We start from the raw sequence: 18,428 nt of genomic DNA on the forward strand, positions 1-18,428 counted from the left end.
TTTAACCTGGATCCTATGTGGCCCTCTCCGTGTGATCATACTTCAACTAAAGTAGGTATTCAGAATCATGTTAGGAAACTATTAAAGCACTGGCATAGGAGAGTTCATGACAGGGATGGTCTGTCTAAAAAGTGTAGAAAAAGGTCAGTGCTAGAAACCTTAACGGGGTTAGCAGGTGCAGAACTCGGAATTGTTAATTCGGCGGATCAGGCAGCACTGCATGGATATTTAACTCAGTTCAGCCACCAGTTAAAGGAAATCATACTCCAGGGCACGGAAATAGGTAAACTATTTGATAAGCAATTTGGGATACAAGTAAATACAACCAAAGAAATTAAAAACATAACTGAGAAAATTCGGAAGTGGTCAGAGAATCTAGCCATGGCCCAAGGAGAAATTAATAATGTGACCAATATTAATACTAGTCATTTAATGTATGGAGACTGGTGGAAGTCTATAGTTGAGACCACTATCGTGGCCTTGCAATCGGGAAAGGCACCAATATGGGACAAGGCTACCATCAATAACTATACAAGGCCCGTCCCAACTTCAAAGAATAAACATAATGTTTGGTTGATTGGATATGTAGCTCAAGACTGGGTAACAAAGGGAAGTACTTACAAGGTAAACCCTCTCCTCCAGATAGGGAAAGTAATCTTTAAGGATGGACATCCAATGTGGCACCGATGGAAAGCCCCAACCTGGGTAGGACTGAACAGTACTAATATTACAGATATTGATATAACTAACTGTGAGTTGGAACATGCCCATGGTTGGCTCCCACGTTTTTTAAAGGAGGAATTGGAAATCGAAATCGCAGACACCCACCCCTTGAGAATCTCGAAACTCCTGAAAAAGTCTATTTGGTATAAACGGTTTGATGATAATGGGTCAGTATGGTGGTGCATTGTTGCCAGTGATAACTGGACCTAACAAATCAACAAAACAGAGTGTAATTCAAACCCAGAATCAATATGCATGAATGGATCACGGGGTGATATGATGTTGAATAATACCATTCACTTACATTGGTTGCACATGGGAGAGCAAAGCATGTCTGTCGATTCCCCAAATCTTCCATTTGATACCTACCTCCATTACCAACCCTGAAGTTAGATTACGTTAAATTGAAAGCGTTAATAAAAAAGAGTAAGGATAAGATGCAGCAGACCGAAGCCTCAATTAAACAAAATATAATAGAGATCCACCGCCTGCTGGAACATACATGGTGGGGGTCAGCCAAAGAAGTAATGGGTTCTCCTTGGACCTTGATCGTTGCATATGTTGTGTTGGGTATTCAGGTAATGGTGCTATTCTGTGTATGTTGTCTGTATTTCTGAGTGAATCAAGAAGTTTGTTTTATGTACCAGAGGTTGTCTCACAAGTTGTGTTGTGTATTCAGGCAATGGTGTTATTCTGTGTATGTTGTCTGTATTTCCGAATGAATTGAGAAGTTTGTTTTGTGTACCAGAGACTGTCTCACATGTAGTGTACTTTGTAATCATGCTATACCTAAAGCTAAAGTAGAATTTGGAATGAAATGTAACATAATGAATCAATGTACCTTGTGTGTGAGATCCTACTTGGCTTAGCCTTGAGGATCAAAGTGGGGACTGTGTTACCGAGTAAAGGGTTAACCTAACAAGAACATGTCAGAAAACAGCTAATGCAAAGAGATGGGCATGGCCGGGAACTGCTGGTCACATTCCTGAATAATAACAAGCTTACTGGAAGCTGTTGATCCACAAGATGTGGTATTTGCTGTGATGTTGTACTTTAACGACATCACAACAGAATTGATCATATTTGGAGCTGGAGGTGTCCTCACCATGAGGTGGGTCCCATTGTGTCCTACTGTGAAGAACAACACAAGAGATGAGTTAATCAACCGGCAGGATGTGCCTGAGGGATGAGTTACTCAACCAACAGGATGGGCCCGAGAGATGGGTCAATCAACAGAACAGTACCACTGATAAGCCGAATTCCAGCGGCTGTGGTCATGCATGAAGAAAGAAGGATAAAAGGAAGGCTGGGCGAGGGAGGAGAACCTGGGACCAACATTCCAGAAGCAGAACCGAAGCTGAACGTCATGAGCAAGTGCCTCAGCAGCAGGCTTGATCAATCTGAGGACAGACGGGTAATATCACACACATAAGAGTATTTGGTTAATGTAATTGAGATATTTAGTGATTAAGCTACCTTTAACAAAATAAAGCATTGTGATTGTTTAAGTGGAAACTTATGCATTCTGGTTGTTACTCAATACCACTGGCAAGCGCATGAGCATGCTAGGCATTCAACAAGAGTGACTGCCCTTGACATCAAGGCAGCATTTGACAAGAGCGTGGCATCAAGGAGTCCTAGCAAAATTGAAGTCAATGGGAATCAGGGGGACAACTCTCCACTGGTTGGAGTCACACATCGCACAAAAGGAGGCGGTTGTGGCTGTTGGAGGTCAGTCATCTCAGCTCCTGAACATCATTTGAGGAGATCCTCAGGATAGTGCCCTCGGCCCAACCATCTTCAGCTGCTTCATCAATGACCTTCGTTCCATCATAACATCAGACGTTCACTGATGATTGCACAATGTTCAGCACTATTCGCGACTCCTCAGATACTGAAGTAGTCCATGTCCAAATGCAGCAAGACCTGGACAATATCCAGGCTTGGGCTGACAAGAGGCAAGTAGCATTCATGCCACACAAGTGTCAGGCAATGGCCATCACCAACAAGAGAGAATCCAAACTCACCCCTTGATGTACAATGGCATTACCATCACTGAATCCCCCACTATCAACATCCTAGGGGTTACCATTGACCAGAAACTGAACTGGACTAGCCATAAAAATACTGTGGCTACAAGAGCAGGTCAGAGGCTAGGAATTGTGTGACGAGTAACTCACCTCCTGACTCCCAAAAGCCTGTCCACAATCTACAAGGTACAAGTCAGGAGTGTGATGGAATACTCCCCACTTGCCTGGATGAATGCAGCTCCCATAACACTCAAGAAACTTGACACTGTCCAGGACAAGCCAGCCTGCTTGATTGGCACCACATCCACAAATACTCCCTCCACCACCGACGCACAGTAGCAGCAGTGTGTACCATCTACAAGATGCACTGCAGGAATTCACCAAGGTTCCTTCGGCAGCACCTTCCAAACCCACGACCAGTACCATCTAGAAGGACAAGGGCAGCAAGTAGATGGAAACACCACCACCAACTTGAAGTTCCCCTCCAAGTCACTCACCATCCCACTGTCTCTGGGTCAAAATCCTGGAACTCCCTTCCCAACAGCATGTACCTGCACCACATGGACTGCAGCAGTTCAAGAAGGCAGCTCACTGGCACCTTCTCAAGGGCAACTGGGGATGGGCAATAAATGCTTGCCCAGACAGCGAAGCCCACATGCCATGAATGAATAAAAAATACTTTCAAAGGCAGCATTGATTGTACAAACAGAATAACTTCCAGCAATGGCAATCTTTAAATAGCAACATGCACTAACTTTAAAGACACAATATGTTTCTGAACCTTTTTCAAAAAACACTAAAGGTTTCAGGCCAGTGAATATTATGTGTTGCACACTCCTATTAATTTTAAATAGATGGTTGAGGACCTAATAAAACAGAAAAACACCTTCTATTAATAGAGTGCTTAATGCAATAAAACATTCCAAGGTACTTCACAGGAGCATTGCAGAGCAAAATTTGACACCTTACCACTAAGGCAATATTACAAATGCTTTGTTAAAGAGTTTGTTTGAAGGGCTGTTTTAAAGGAGGGGGGTTAGCAAGGTTTAAAGAGGCACTTCCAGAGCTTAGGGCCCAGACAGCTGAAGGAATGGTCATTAATGATTGAGCAATTAAAAACAGGGATGCTCAAGAGGCTAGAATTATATGAGTGCAGATATCTCAGGGAATTGTGGGCTGATATAATTACAGAGATAAGGAAGGATGAGGCCATGGAGATATGTGAAAACAAGTATTAGAATTTTAAATTCTAGGTGTCGCTTGATTAGGAGCCCAAAAAGGTGAGAACACAGGGATCATAGGTAAATGTGACTTGGAGGAGTAAGCATATGTGCAGTAGCGTTTTAGATGACCTCAAGTTCACCCATGGGAGGCCAGACAGCAGTACTTTTTTTTATTCATTCACAGGATGTGGGCTTTGCTAGGTACACCCACAGTGCCGTTAGGAAAGGAGTTGCAGGATTTTGATTTGACCCAGGTACAGTGAAGGAACGGAGATAATATTTCCATGTCAGGATGGTGAGTGAATTGGAGGGGAACTTCCAGGTGGTGGTGTTCCCATCCACCTGCTGCCCTTGTCCTTCTAGATGGTATTGGTCATGGGTTTGGAAGGTGCTGTCGAAGGAGCCTTGGTGAATTCCTGCAGTGCTGCTACTGTGCGTCGGTGGTGGAGGGAGTGAATGTCTGTGGATGTGGTGCAAATCAAGCAGGCTGCCTTGTCCTGAACGATGTCAAGCTTCTTGAGTGTTGTGGGAGCTGCCCTCATCCAGGCAAGTGGGGAGTATTGGAGGTGAGTTACTCATCGCACGATTCCTAGCCTCTGACCTGGTCTTGTAGCCACAGTATTTACATGGCTAGTCCAGTTCAGTTTCTGGTCAATGGTAGGCCCAGGATGTTGATAGTGGGGGATTCAGTGATGGTAATGCCATTGTACATCAAGGGATGAAATTGGATTCTCTCTAGTTGGAGATGGTCATTGCCTGGCGCTTGTGAGGCGTGAATGTCACTTGTTAGCCCAAGCCTGAATATTGTCCAGGTCTTTGCTGCATTTGGACATGGACTGCTTCAGTATCTGAGGAGTTGCGAATGGTGAACATTGTGCAATCATCAGTGAACCTCTGACCTTATGGTGGAAGGAAGGTCTTGATGAAACAGCTGAAGATGCTTTCAAATTATATAAACAAGATTTTGAAAGACAGAGTATTGCCAGCAAATAAAAGCATGAAGTATATAAAAAGGAACATAAATTACAGAAAATCACTATTCTTTACCAGATTTCCCAGTCAAATCTTCATTTTGGCAATTTATGTTTAATGGCAATAGCAATGCAATACATTCCCATTTTCAGTTCAAGGCCAGATTCATAAAACGCACAAATTATTACCATAATTTATTAAATGTGTAATTTTTATTTTAGAAGTTGAACTACCCTGAGGAACTCCTGCAGTGATGTCCTGGAGTTGAGATGGCTAACCTCCAACAGCCACAACCATCTTCCTTTGTGCTAGGTATGATTCCAATCATCCGTGAGTTTTCCGCCTGATTCCCATTGACTCCAGTTTTGCTAGGACTCCTCAGTGCCACACTCGGTCAAATGCTGCCTTGATGCCAAGGGCAGTCACTCTCACCTCACCTTGGGAGTTCAGCTCTTTTGTCCATGTTTGGACCAAGGTTGTATGAGGTCAGGAGCTGAGTGGCCCTGGCGGAACCCAAACTGGGTGTCAGGTGAGCAGGTTACTGCTAAGCAAGTGACGTTTGATATCACTGTTGATGACCCCTTCCATTACTTTACTGATGATTGAGAGTAGACTGATGGGGCGGTGATTGGCCAGGTTGGATTTGTCCTGCTTCTTGTGTACAGGTCATTCCTGGGCAATTTTCCACATAGCTGGGTAGATGCCAGTGTTGCAGCTGTACTAGAACAGTTTGGCTAGGGGCACAGCAAGTTCTGGAGCACAAGTCTTCAATACTATTGCCCGAATTTTGTAAGGGCCCACTGCCTTTGCCGTATCCAGCGCCTTCAGACATTTCTTGATATCACGTGGAGTGAATTGAATTGGCTGAAGACTGGCATCTGTGATGCTGGGGACTTCCGAATGAGGCTGTAATGGATCAATCACTTGGTACTTCTGGCTGAAGATTGTTGTGAATCCTTCAGCCTTATCTTTTGCACTGATGTGCTGGGCTCTTCCATCATTGAGGATGGGGATATTTGTGCAGCCGCCTCCTTCAGTGAGTTGTTTAATTGTCAACCACCATTCACCACTGGATGTGGCAGGACTGCAGAGCTTAGATCTGATCTGTTGGTTGTGGGATTTCTTAGTCCTGTCTATCACTTGCTGCTTATGCTGTTTGGCACGCAAGCAGTCCTGTGTTGTAGCTTCACCAGGTTGACACCGCATTTTTAGGTATACATGGTGTTGCTCCTGGCATGCCCTCCTGCACTCTTCATTGGAACCAGGGTCGATCCCCTGGTTTGACAGTAATGGTAGAATGGGGGATATGCCAGGCCATAAGGTGGTGGTAGTGCCACATAACACGATGGAGGGTATCCTCAATGTGAAGGCAGGTCTTCGTCTCAATAATGACTGTGGGCTGGTCACTCATACAGATACTGTCATGGAATAGTTAAGTCTAGAGGTAACAAAAACATGGACAAGGCTTACAGCAGATGAGCTGTGGCAGGGAGCACAGTTGGGCAATTTTACTGAGATGGAAATAGGCAGTCTTAGTGATGGCACAGTTATGAGGTCAGAAGCTCATTTTGGGATAAAATATATCACCTGGGTTGCGAACAGTCTGGTTCAGCCTTAAGATAGTTGTCAGGCAGTATGATGTGAGCTTGTGGCAGGGACCAAAGACAACAACCTTGGCCTTCCCAATATTTATTTGGAGGAAATTTCTGTTCATTCACTACTAGATGTCAGACAAGTAGACTGATAATTTAGCAACAGTGGAGCAGTGAAGAAAGATAATGGTGAGCTAGAGCTGAGTGTCATCAACATAAATATGGAAACTAATGCAATGTTTTCAGATGATGTCATCAAGGAGCACTATGTTGGTGAAAAATAAAAAGGGGGCCATGGACAGGTCCTTGGGGAACACCAGAGTTAACAGTGTGGAAGCCAGAAGGGAAGCCATTGAAAGTGTTACTCTGGCAACGATTACACATTTCAAAATGATTATTTTCTGGAACTCTTTTCAGCGGCCCTCTCATTCTCTACATTAACATGACATTTTCTTAACTGTAACTTACTTCCATTGCTACAAATGTCCAGTCAGGAGATTGTACCAAGTCTTTCAATGCCATTACGATATTTTACTCACAACAGCAAGCACATACTTAGGATTACTGAGCTATATGTCACTCATTTTTGCTGATGTTGGTGTAGGACCAGTAAGGAAATATGGGTTAGATGATTGTCTTAAAGTTGTTGCAGCCCTATATAAATGCAACATTGCCATCATCATGTATCACTTCCTTTGTAGGCCAAGTTCTGCCTTATATAATCAGATGCTGTCCCCTACATCAAAGTTTCTCTCCTAGGCTTTGGACTAGAAGTGGCAGCATTGGGACTCCAAGTAACAGTGGGAGCACCAAAATAGCTACAATAAATGAAAAATTAAAACTGTGAGGAGTGCGCTGGGAGAGATCTATGTGGAGCTTAACTGCTTCAAAGAATGAGGAAAAAATCATACATGAAGCAAGTAACTTAACATTTATCTTATTCAGCCAAACTCCATGTGAAACAGATTTATCATGATACATAGAGCAGGAAGTCAAATAAGCCTATCTCACGCTTACTCTACACCATCAAAGTATCTAACAGTCCTCCCAATAATTTCACATATGTTGTCTTGAACTACCCTACTCAGAGCCATTCTAGGTATTGACTGTTCCATGTGTGAAGCCATTTTTTACTGACATGAGTGTTGAACATGTCTTCTGCTTGAATTTGCACTTACTTGAGACTTCACTCAAAACATTGCTCTGGACCCATCTTTTTTATTGCACATGGAATAATTATATGCTTTTGCACCTCACTTATTCAGGCCCTTTCAAGGATGGAGAGTTTGAAGTTCTGAAACCTTTCCGCATAACTTGGACCAATTGCCGCGATGAGTTTCAGGGCTTGGATGTTTCCTCTGTTCTTTGGTGACTAGACCTGTAGTATTGAGGTCCAGTCTGACCAGAGCATAACGGAGTTTCAGGACGATTCTTCAGATTTATGCTCCACTGATTTTGTATTATAGCTGTGTGCTTGGTTTGCTTTGTTGATTGAGCACTTGCCAGGCAGAGCAGCAGCCTAGCACTACTCTTTTTTTTCAGGATCTCATCTAGATAGTTTCACAACGTAGAATTCAGTATTTCTTTGAATGTGAAACACCTTGCATTCATTCGTATTTAAATTTATACATGCCGACCTAGAATACCCTCAAAAGCCGACAACCAGCTACAAAAACGATTAAAGTGCCAAAACAGCTGCCAATTGGCAAAACACAGAACTCATAAGGACCTTCCAATATAATATGATAAACCTTAGAAATGCTTTACATTGACCAAAGAAACTAAATTTTGTTTTTATTGCATGGAATTCCAAGACATTTTTAATCAGTACTTTGAGAACCACGTTTTACAATTCAGGTCCTATTTCTGTGAAAAGCAAACCCAAAGGACCTTGCCAATGAAAATGAAAGCGAGAAGTGATGTTATAACATCATCGCTTGTATTACAGGCTTAATTTCAGTGGGGTACGGGCAGGGGGAGTGATGGGTGTGTATATCCAGGATATTTTTATTCTGCAATGATTGTAATTGTGTTTTTGAAGCCAAAAGCAAGTTTATTTTTGCAGAGCAACAGGCATTTTAAAATAATATAAAATAAAACTTGAAGGTTCAATTGATATATAGAATCATAGAAATTTATAACAAGAAAGGTGGCTATTCGGCCCATCATATCTGTGCCAGCCGATAAGGAGCCATCCATCCTAATCCAACATTCTGGATCTCGGTTCGTAGCCTTGTAGGTCTGACCTCCAAGCACATGCCCAAGTACTTTCTAAAAAAAAAAATCCCCTCGAATCTCCTCTCTAAATCTCCTACATCTTACCCTAAATCTATTCCCCCTGATTACAGACTCCTCAACCAAGCAGAATAGGGTCTTCATACACACTCTATCTGGAGCTCTCAATTTTATACACTTCAAATCGGTGCCTCCTCAGCCTCCTTGGTGCCAAAGAAAACTACTCTAAGCCTATCCAATATTTCTTTATAACAAAAATTCTCCACTTTGTGGCAACACCTCAAATCTCCTTTGTACCCTTTCTAGTGCAATCACATCTTTGCTACAGTGGGCTGACTACAAACAGTACTCCAGCGGTGGCCTAACCAGTATTTTATACGGTTTTGTCATAGCCTCCCTGCTCTGTAGGGATCTGCGGACATGCACTCCAAAGTCGCTCTGTTTCTCTATACTTCCCAGCATCCTAATGGGAAGTATAGAGAATTATTTTGTCTACTCCCATGCTTTGCTAACCTTCCCCAAATGAAATTACCTCACAGTTCTCTAGATTAAATGCCATTTGCTACTGTTCCACCTAACAAGTCCATTGATTTCTACTGAAGTCTACAGCTTTCTTCATCTTTGTCTACCCCACTGCCAATTTGTGTATCATCCCTACATTTAAGTCCAACCTCAAAAAGCAAAGGGTATAATACTGAGCCTAGTAGAACCTCACTGGAAGCAGCCTTCCAGTCACAAACACCCATGGACCACAACCCTTTGCTTCTTGGTAAGGCTACACTTAAGAGTATTGAATGCAGTTCTGGTCACCATATTACAAAAGGATATAGAGGCGCTGAAGAGGTGGACAGATTTACAAGGGGATGACCAAAAATGCATGGGTATACAAATCAGAAGGTGATTGACAGGCTGGATCTCTTTTCTCTTGAAAAAGACTGAGGAGTGGCTTAATAGAGGTCTTTAAAATTATGAAAGGTTTTGAGAGTGGATACAGAGAAAATCTTTCCTCTTATGGCAAACAGCATAACTAGAGACCATCATAATAAGATAGTCATGAAAAAATCCAATAGGGAATTCAGAAGAAACTTCTTTAACCAAAGAGAGCAGTGAGAATGTGGAACTTGCTATCAAGTCGTTGAAGTGAATAGTATATATGCATATAGGTAAGCATATGCAGGAAAAGGGAATAAAAGGTTATGATAATACATTCAAACGAGTAAAAAGTGGAAGGATGCTTGAGTGGAGCATAAACACCAGCATGGGCTGGTTGGGCTGAATAGCAAGTTTCTGTGCTCTATTTCTTTTGTAATCTTGTGTAATATGGGAAAGTTGGAGATCCTTCCCACTCCCCTCCCCACACACAAACTGGCCTGGGTTTTTGCCTCTCCTTGGGAATCACATGGTGTCCAGGTAGGGTGGAATGTGCATTGTGATACGCAAGATATCATAGTTGTGTGGGACAGGTTGGATGGGCCAGAGGATTTTTTCCAGTATGTAAAGGATAACCACTTTGAACCTTAGGAAAATAAATCAGAGTACTTTTTTTTAAAAAGCAAGAAACTAGGAACTGTGGATGAGCAGATAGATTTGCGGATTTTAGTACAGACAGCATTGAAAGCTTGTGGACAGGTACAAAAAATGATTTAAAAGGCTAAATGGAATCTTAAGTGGTCTGAGTAAAAAGATATGGCAGTTATGTTGCCACTGTAGAAAGCTCAGGTTGGACCTCATCTGAAGTACAGTAAAGTTCTGCCTTTCGAGACTTCCTTGCTCATGTTTTCACCTACCCAGGCTTTGTACCTTGTACACTGCATCATTCATCGCATGAGAAAAGTTCACTTATTCGCGTTTTTTTCTCCTTCTCTCATCTTTCCCTGGGGGAGACAGCAGCCATGACAAAGCAGAGACTAGAATGGTTGCAGCTGAAGTGCAGCCTGAATGAAGGGATTAATTTGGAAATGTCCAAATCCCTGCTCTGATTCTTTGACAAGTTCACTCCTTGAGCACAGCTCAAGTGTGGGATTGATTAACTTACCCCAAAATTATCAGTTTCATCATTAATTAATCTTGCAAAAGATCTTTGAAAGCAGAAGCAAATATACTTTAGCAAATTTAACACTGTTAGACGTGACCTCCGGAGTACTGAAACATCAGTAAGGAACTCTGATGGATTGAAATGCTATGTTAAAATGGATGATACAGCAATTGTTGGGCTCAGTTACTCACAGAGTACACTTACTGACAACTTTGAAAACGTATTCAGTGAGTAACTGAATTATAAAGACTACGATGGTCTATGGATCTGTATGGGGTTAGCTGATCTCAACTCAGGCAATGATGAATTGTCACAATTGGCCTTAGAAATCTGCTTTCCTGATCCACACCATTATCCAATAACCCTGGCAGAAGTGCATGTGAGCAGATATAGTGAGAACAATTTGCTTTAGAGCAACTGCCCAAACCAGTGCTGCCTTTTCATGGCTGGAATCTATCTAACTGAGTCCCATTCATAAGCATGTCCCTTGTTGGCGATTTTGCTGTTTGCAAGGTTTCATGGGAACGTAATCTCAGTGAACGGCAGGACTTTATTTTATTCAGTCTGGGTATCTTATCGCATGAAATTTATATTGGCCTTTAAGGGGTGCAGTGCTGTTTCACTGGAATGATATCAGGGGTAAGGAGATAAATTGAGTATAGGTCGTCTTGACTAGGCTTGTAGTCCCTTAAGTATAGCAGATTAAGAGTTAAGCAAATTGAGGTACTTCAGAAACTTAAAAGGTTTGATAGGGTAGACAAAACAATGTCTTCAAGGTTGTGTTTCAGCAACATAGGGCAAATATGGGGCAATGCTGTGGAGCTGGAAATTAGTTAAGGTAACAAATGGGATGTCAATAGGCAGAGTTTACGGAGATAGCTGAAATAATAATCACGGTCTTTCAATGTTCAGTTAAGGATGTCATCCATATATGACGCCAACCACGCAGTCTGACAGCCTGGAGGTGTTTGTGGGATTGAGAGATCTGGTGGACAAGAGGAGCTGGGTGTTATCAGTGCTATTGGAAGATTATACAACAAATGGTGTTTCAAAATTCTAAAGCATCAAAATCTACCTGCATTAGCTAGTAAAAACATACAACAAAAATACAGCTGCTGATAATCTGAAACAAGCAGAAAATGCTGCAAGTACTCACCATTTACAGGCAATTAATGCAGGCCAGTTAGCCTAACACCAGCAATAGGGGAATTTTGAGAGAAAATAATCCAGAACAAATTGATTGGAGTTTTGAAAAGTGTGGGTTAATAAATGACAGTCGGCATGGATTTGTTAACGGCAGATGATGTTTGACTAACTTGATTGACAAAGTAATGAAAAGGGCTGATGAGTACTGTGTATATAGGTTAAGGTGGTTGACAAAGTACAACATAATAAACTGCAACGCAAGTATGAAATTAGCTAAGGGACACCAAGTAGAATACTGGTGAACACCATTTTTTTCAGACTGGAGGTAAGTGTGCAATGATCTTCCCCAAGGTTCAGTCTTGGAACCACTGTTCTTTTTGATACATGAGTAATCATCTGAACTTGGGTATAACTTCCGAGTTTGCGCCAATTTGATATGAAACCTGAAATTGTAGTAAACAATAAGAATAGTGATAGACTTCAGGAAGACTGACAGACAAACTGGTGAAATAGGCAGACACATGGCAGTTCAAATTTAATGAAGAGAAATGTGAAGTGATACATTTTGGGAGGAAGAATAAGGAGTGGTAATTATATGGTTACTGATACGGTTTTAACAACAACAAATACAATTTTAAAGGGAGTGTATGTACACCAAACATTGAAGATGGCAGGACAAGTTCAAAAGGCCATGAAAAAATTTTGGATCCTTGGCTATATTAATACTGGTAGTGTACAAATACAAGGAAATAATGCCAAATCTTTATGAAACACTGATTAGGCCTCAGATGGAATACTCTGTTCAATTCTGGGCATCACACTTTAGGAAAAGTGTCAAGCCTTGATGTACAGGAGAGGTTTATCAGACTGGTACAAGAGGTGAGGGACTTCAATTACATGGACAGACTGGGACTGTTCTCCTCAGAACTGAGGAGGCTAAGGGAGTCCAAAAAGATAAAATTGTGGAGTAAATAAGGAGGAACTTATTTTAGTAGCTGAAGGTTCAGTAAGCAGAGGACATACATCTGAGGTGATTGGCAAAAGATTGGAGGCAACATAAGGAAACTTTTGTTTCGTTTTAAAAACACAGCTAGTTGCTGTGACGTGGAATGTATTATCGTATCTGGAAAAGGTGATGGAAACAGATTTAACAATATCTTTCAAATAATAAATACTGGGCTATGGGGAAATAGCAGTAATTATAATAAGAATAATTGGAAAAGTCCACTGACAGAACAAGCACAGTGGCTTGAAGGGCCTCCTTCTATGTAGGATTCTATGATCTGTGGAAAGAACAATTTGTTGTTTTGGGTGTGGACCTGTCATCAGAATGGTTCTAATGAAAGGGTTCACACCCGAAATGTCTGCTTGTCTGTTCTTTTTACAGATGCTAAGTGACATATTGAGTAGTTCCAACATGTTGTGTTTTTGTTTCTCTATAAGATAGTACTAGATTGTGAGCTGCATATAGACAAACATATATTTATATATGTTATTCCAATTTAAACAACAGTGTTAACAAAAACAAGTGTCAAAGTTTCACAAACTGTAGGCCTGGATTTTCTTCAGTGGCAAAGTGTTGGCATTAACTGCTAACAGTCCAAAAAATCCGAAAATTTGTACTTACTTTGTCCATAGGTTTCTGCTAAAACTTTCTTCCTGCAGCAGGGCTTACTGTCAGGTCAAGCAGCGAGGGCTTCCAGCACATGGCGCATTGCTGACAAAGTTACACCCCGTTTTGATGTCTGGAGCTGCAGACACACCCTTTAAGGTCAGTCTTCAGCTTAATGACAGATAATTTTCGTTTGATGATTAATACTTTCAAACAGTTAGGACATTTTTTAAAAGTGTTATACACTTTTAAATATATTTAACACTTTAAAAACAGTTTTTAAAAGTTTGCCAGGGCACGTGCCCCAGATTTAACATTACCTGGCTCCTCTCCACACATCCAACAAGCCCATGCCTGGCTCCCCTCCCACACCCACTGGCACCTCTGGATCCCCTCTCACCCCACTCCTCAGTTCCACCTATGTTGGGAATAACACTTGGAGGAGAACAAGGGAGCTGAGCAGGAGAGAGAGGGAGATACACAGAGAGAGTGATAGAACCAGAGAGAGGTAGAGGGGCTGGAGATGCAGGGGAAGCATGAAAAACATGCTTATTCACAATTAGCAATCATTTGTTTATTTTTTGATGGGGACATAAACATTTGGAGGGCTGACTCCTTGATCTGCGCCTGTGATTATTCAGCCTATCTGCATGGAAAATGGTCCAAAGCCCATTCAAGTGCACCACAACTTCTGGATTTCAATGTAAGTGAACTTGCCACAAGTAATGGTGCTATTGGATCCCTCATGAGCAGCAAACATCTCAAAATTCACTGCTATTAAAGCAAGGAAAATCCGCATAATAGTGTTTTTGCTTCCTTTCAAGTGTTCATTTATCTCTGGTGTACAATCATCTTCCTTAAAGAAATTCAGAGCAGAAAAACAGCATTACAGTTTGGAAAGGAATCAAAATCTAGATTCCAATATTTGAACATACAAATCAAAATAATTAAAACAAAGGATCAATCGGAACAATGGCATTTCCTGACACTAGGAGAAACCATTCAAGCAACTGGTTTTAAGCACCGATAGAGATTAAAAACAAATACCCTTATATTTGATTGTTAAATGGGACAGATGATTTCAAATAACTCAACAGTGATTTTCTTCCCCTAAATTTACCAGTCTGACATCCATTAGGCACTGCTCCTAAGCCAGCACAAATCCATAAACTTGTATAAACTCCACATGTGTGCAATCAAATCGTGGGGCATTCTGGTTAATCTCAGAAGGACCAGAGGCAATAAGAAGCACTACTTTTTAATTAGTAAATAGTGTGTGAACAGAGCTCAGCAAGTCTATGGCAATCTAACGTTTGCTATTGGACTAGTAACCCAGAAGCCAAATGCTCAAATCTCACCAAGGCAAGTTGTAAAAGTGAATTCAAAAAGTTGGACCAGGTGTCAGCCATGGCTCAACAGTAGTACTCTCACTTCTGAGATAGAAGGGTGTGGGTTCAAATCCCACTCCAGAGACATTAAGTTTGACAGTGCACTACCGAGGGAGGTGCAACACTGTCAGAGATGCATTCTGAGAATGAGATGTTAACCAAAGTCTCATCTGCCATCTCAGACAGATTCCAAGGTACATTTCAAACAAGAGGTAGAGAATTCTTACCGGTGCCCTGGCTGATATTTATTCATCAAACAACATCATTAAACAGCTCACAAATTATCTGCCATGTTTGCTTGCATAATACTAAACACACTTTAGAAGAAATTAGCTAGCTGGTAAAAGTGCTTTTGACATCGAGGATATGAAAGATGATATATAAATGCTTCAAAGCAGGATTGGAAGCAGAAAGCAGAAATAAGCTCCACACTGCAGCAAAAGACTCCTTTGAATCCTTTGGAAGTCCAGCTTCAATACCCAAGGACTGCAGAGTCTGAAGACCTAGCAGGGGTAAGCTATAAACAAACTTCAGTTCTTGGCCAAAATGAGTTTAAAAAGGCTTTTAAGTCAGCAGCAGTCAGAATTGCCATTTTAAAAGCACCCAAACAGCCCTGGGTTCTGAGTTGGTGCCTGACCACAGGTGGCCAAGCTCGCTCAGAATGAAAAGAAGTTAAATTAAATAATAATTGGCAATTAAAAGACCCAGCAAAAGCTGGGTCAATCTAGGCAGTCACTGCTAAAAATTCTAAAACACAGAAATCGTGCCGCCATTACTGTGGGAACCTGCCAAAACCGACAAGTATGGGATGCCTTGTTGAAGAGAAATCTACAACAGTGCCATCTTGGATTTCCTTATAGCATTTAAAGCTGTACACTATTAATTTTAAATGATCATGGATCAAAAAATCTACCTTACCAGACCAGTTTGGACTCATCCAAGGCCCAGACCAGCCACAAAATTGGGGATGTTGGAGAAACAGATTCCTTAGATACATGGTTGCTTCAAGTTTAGACAAAAAGACAAGCTGAACAGGTTAACATACTGCTTTATTCAGTAGGTCCAATAGCTGATGATATAATCACTAGACACAGAATCAATGGATCCTCAGCAAAATTTGGTGAAGTTCTAAAATAATTCGACACGTATTTTAAAGGGGGGAAGGGGGTGTAGTAGAATTAATGTAAAAATGTTGGGTAACCAAAGACTTGGGGGAGGTGTAGTTTAAGGGTTTGGCATAGAAAGGGCTATGTGGAACTGGGTACAGTACCACCACACTGTGATGTAAAGGAACACATGGCCTGAGTCTAGAAGATAGTCTTGTACTGGACAGAGATGTGTATAGAGGCAAGCATGGAGACAGCTCCTAGCTTAGGCCTTATACTGTGTGTTATGTGTATAGCTAATGAACACTTACTGTTAAACTATAGAAGACTCAGGACCTTTTCATGCGACCTACTGAACTACACATATATTGCAACATTTAAGATATTCAGATTTTGAAAAATGTGCATTAACAGATGGTTTATCCAATAACGAAAAGGTTGTTCACACATAGTAGAAATAAAACTGTACATAAAATCTAAACACAAAGAAAACTGTCAAACATATCTTGATGCACAACAGAAAAGTACTGTTAAGCTATAAGCCCTTATTCCAAGAAACTCTCGAGGGGAAAAATCCAGTGAACAGTTACATTGCTTATCTAGGTGTGTTGTCTTAAGTTGGAAATTTTTAAACAGTAATTAATATGGTTTCAGAAGCAGTTGTTGAAGACAACTTAAAACATACCAGTAAGATAGTGATTTGTTTCATCCGCTTGTTCCTCATTTGCTAAATGGAAGCAGCAACATGTTCTCAAGTTTGGCCTGATGCAGAAGATACTTGTACCTGCGCAGGTTTACAACCAATTATTTTTAAAATGACTGGTCAGAAAGTTGTTAACAGTATGCGCTCCTGAACATCAGGAAACGCCTAGGTGCGCTGGTGCCTCAATGAACGTCCTTATTGGTGAATGTCAGTTGCCATTCTGATATACAGAACAAAGACCAAATCACATATTTTACTCTGCTCACACTGCCATTTGTCCAGCTCACATAGCAAACAGCCAGCAATTGCTGCACAACCTATAACTTAGCAAAAGAAATTCCAGAGAGCTCCCTTTCCTTAACAGTAATTAGGGGAGTGATGGGGCAAATATAATTGACTGTAAGTTACAAGCTTTTAGAAGCTGTACTTCCAGCTGTCAAATCTATCAGTTATTCTATGAGGGTTTTTATTTTGTTCTGAAGTAAATATAAATTTTGTACAATTCAGAATTCTATAGAACTCATCTCAATGAGCAGATGGGGAGATGGTGGCATACTGATAATGTCATTGAGCTATTAATCCAGAGGCCCATGCTAATACCCTGGGGACATGGGTTTAAATCCCACTGCGCAGCTGCTGGAATTTAAATTCAATTCATAAATCTGGAATATAATGCTAATCTCAGTGATGGTGACCATGAAACCATCACATTGTTGTAAAAAAAGTTCAGGTTCATATTATGGCAGTTTCCAGGGATGACCATGGTTCTCCAATAAATAATTAACATATTCCATCACCCATAAACGTTAGCATTGTTGACTGACTATCTCCAGGGATCCTCCACATGGTACAAGGTAAGGACATGAACTTGGATGTTGGGCTTCTATACATGGTTGCTCCTTTATTGACATTATATACTGCAGCTACGTCACAGATTGGATGTTCAAGGGCTTCCTACCCTAAAGATTCATCCTCCAGGCACTCACCTGCCCAAAGCCATTCACACTTTCTGAAGGTGGCCAGGTTACTTATCCAACGCCTGGCATTGATCAGGCACAGGTAATACCATCTGCAGCACGTATTAGCAACCTGACCAGACACTGACACCTCTCCCAAGTGACCATTTTTAAGTGCCACTTCATTGATCTTGCTGGAAATTACATCTGTGAACTGAATCCTCTTCTCACCTCACAAGGTGAGGAGAAGTTGGTACATGCAAATACGCAGACATGTGCACACACTTTTACAAATAGGGGATACTGGATAATGATCAAATAACTCATGAAAGCAGCAAGGAACCACTGCATATCTTCCCAACCTATGAATGCTGAGACCACCACATTACCACTCCATGAAGATGTGTAATTTAGCACAAATTGAGGATCAAACTTGAGACCTTCTTAATCTTTATAAAACATTAGAAATAGGAGGTGGAGCAGACCATTTGCTCCCTCGAGCCTGCTCTGCCATTCAGTAAGATCATGGCTGATCTGATTGTGGCCTTAACTCTATTTCCTGTTTGCCCCCAATCCTTCATTCCGTTATCTGTCAAAAATCCATCCAACTCAATCCTGAATAAATTAAAATGTCCAGCCTCCGCTGCCCATTGGAAGAGAATTCCAAAGACTAATGATGCTCCGAGAAAATAAATTCCTCCTCATCT

At 41.3% G+C, this 18,428-nt stretch overlaps 1 protein-coding gene across 1 annotated transcript in view; it reads right to left on the reverse strand.

Annotated features, from left to right (window-relative positions):
* Positions 1–16,801, reverse strand: part of fbxw7 (F-box and WD repeat domain containing 7) — a 189,930-nt gene extending 173,129 nt beyond the window's left edge. The window contains exon 1 of the mRNA XM_041208186.1: positions 16,748–16,801. Within this exon, the coding sequence (XP_041064120.1) occupies positions 16,748–16,786 (39 nt within the window). The 5' untranslated portion in view covers positions 16,787–16,801. The remainder of the gene's footprint in view (positions 1–16,747) is intronic.
* Positions 16,802–18,428: the final 1,627 nt, after the last annotated feature.

The sequence above is a fragment of the Carcharodon carcharias genome, chromosome 1 (genome assembly GCF_017639515.1).
Source record: "Carcharodon carcharias isolate sCarCar2 chromosome 1, sCarCar2.pri, whole genome shotgun sequence".
Lineage (NCBI taxonomy): Eukaryota > Metazoa > Chordata > Chondrichthyes > Lamniformes > Lamnidae > Carcharodon > Carcharodon carcharias.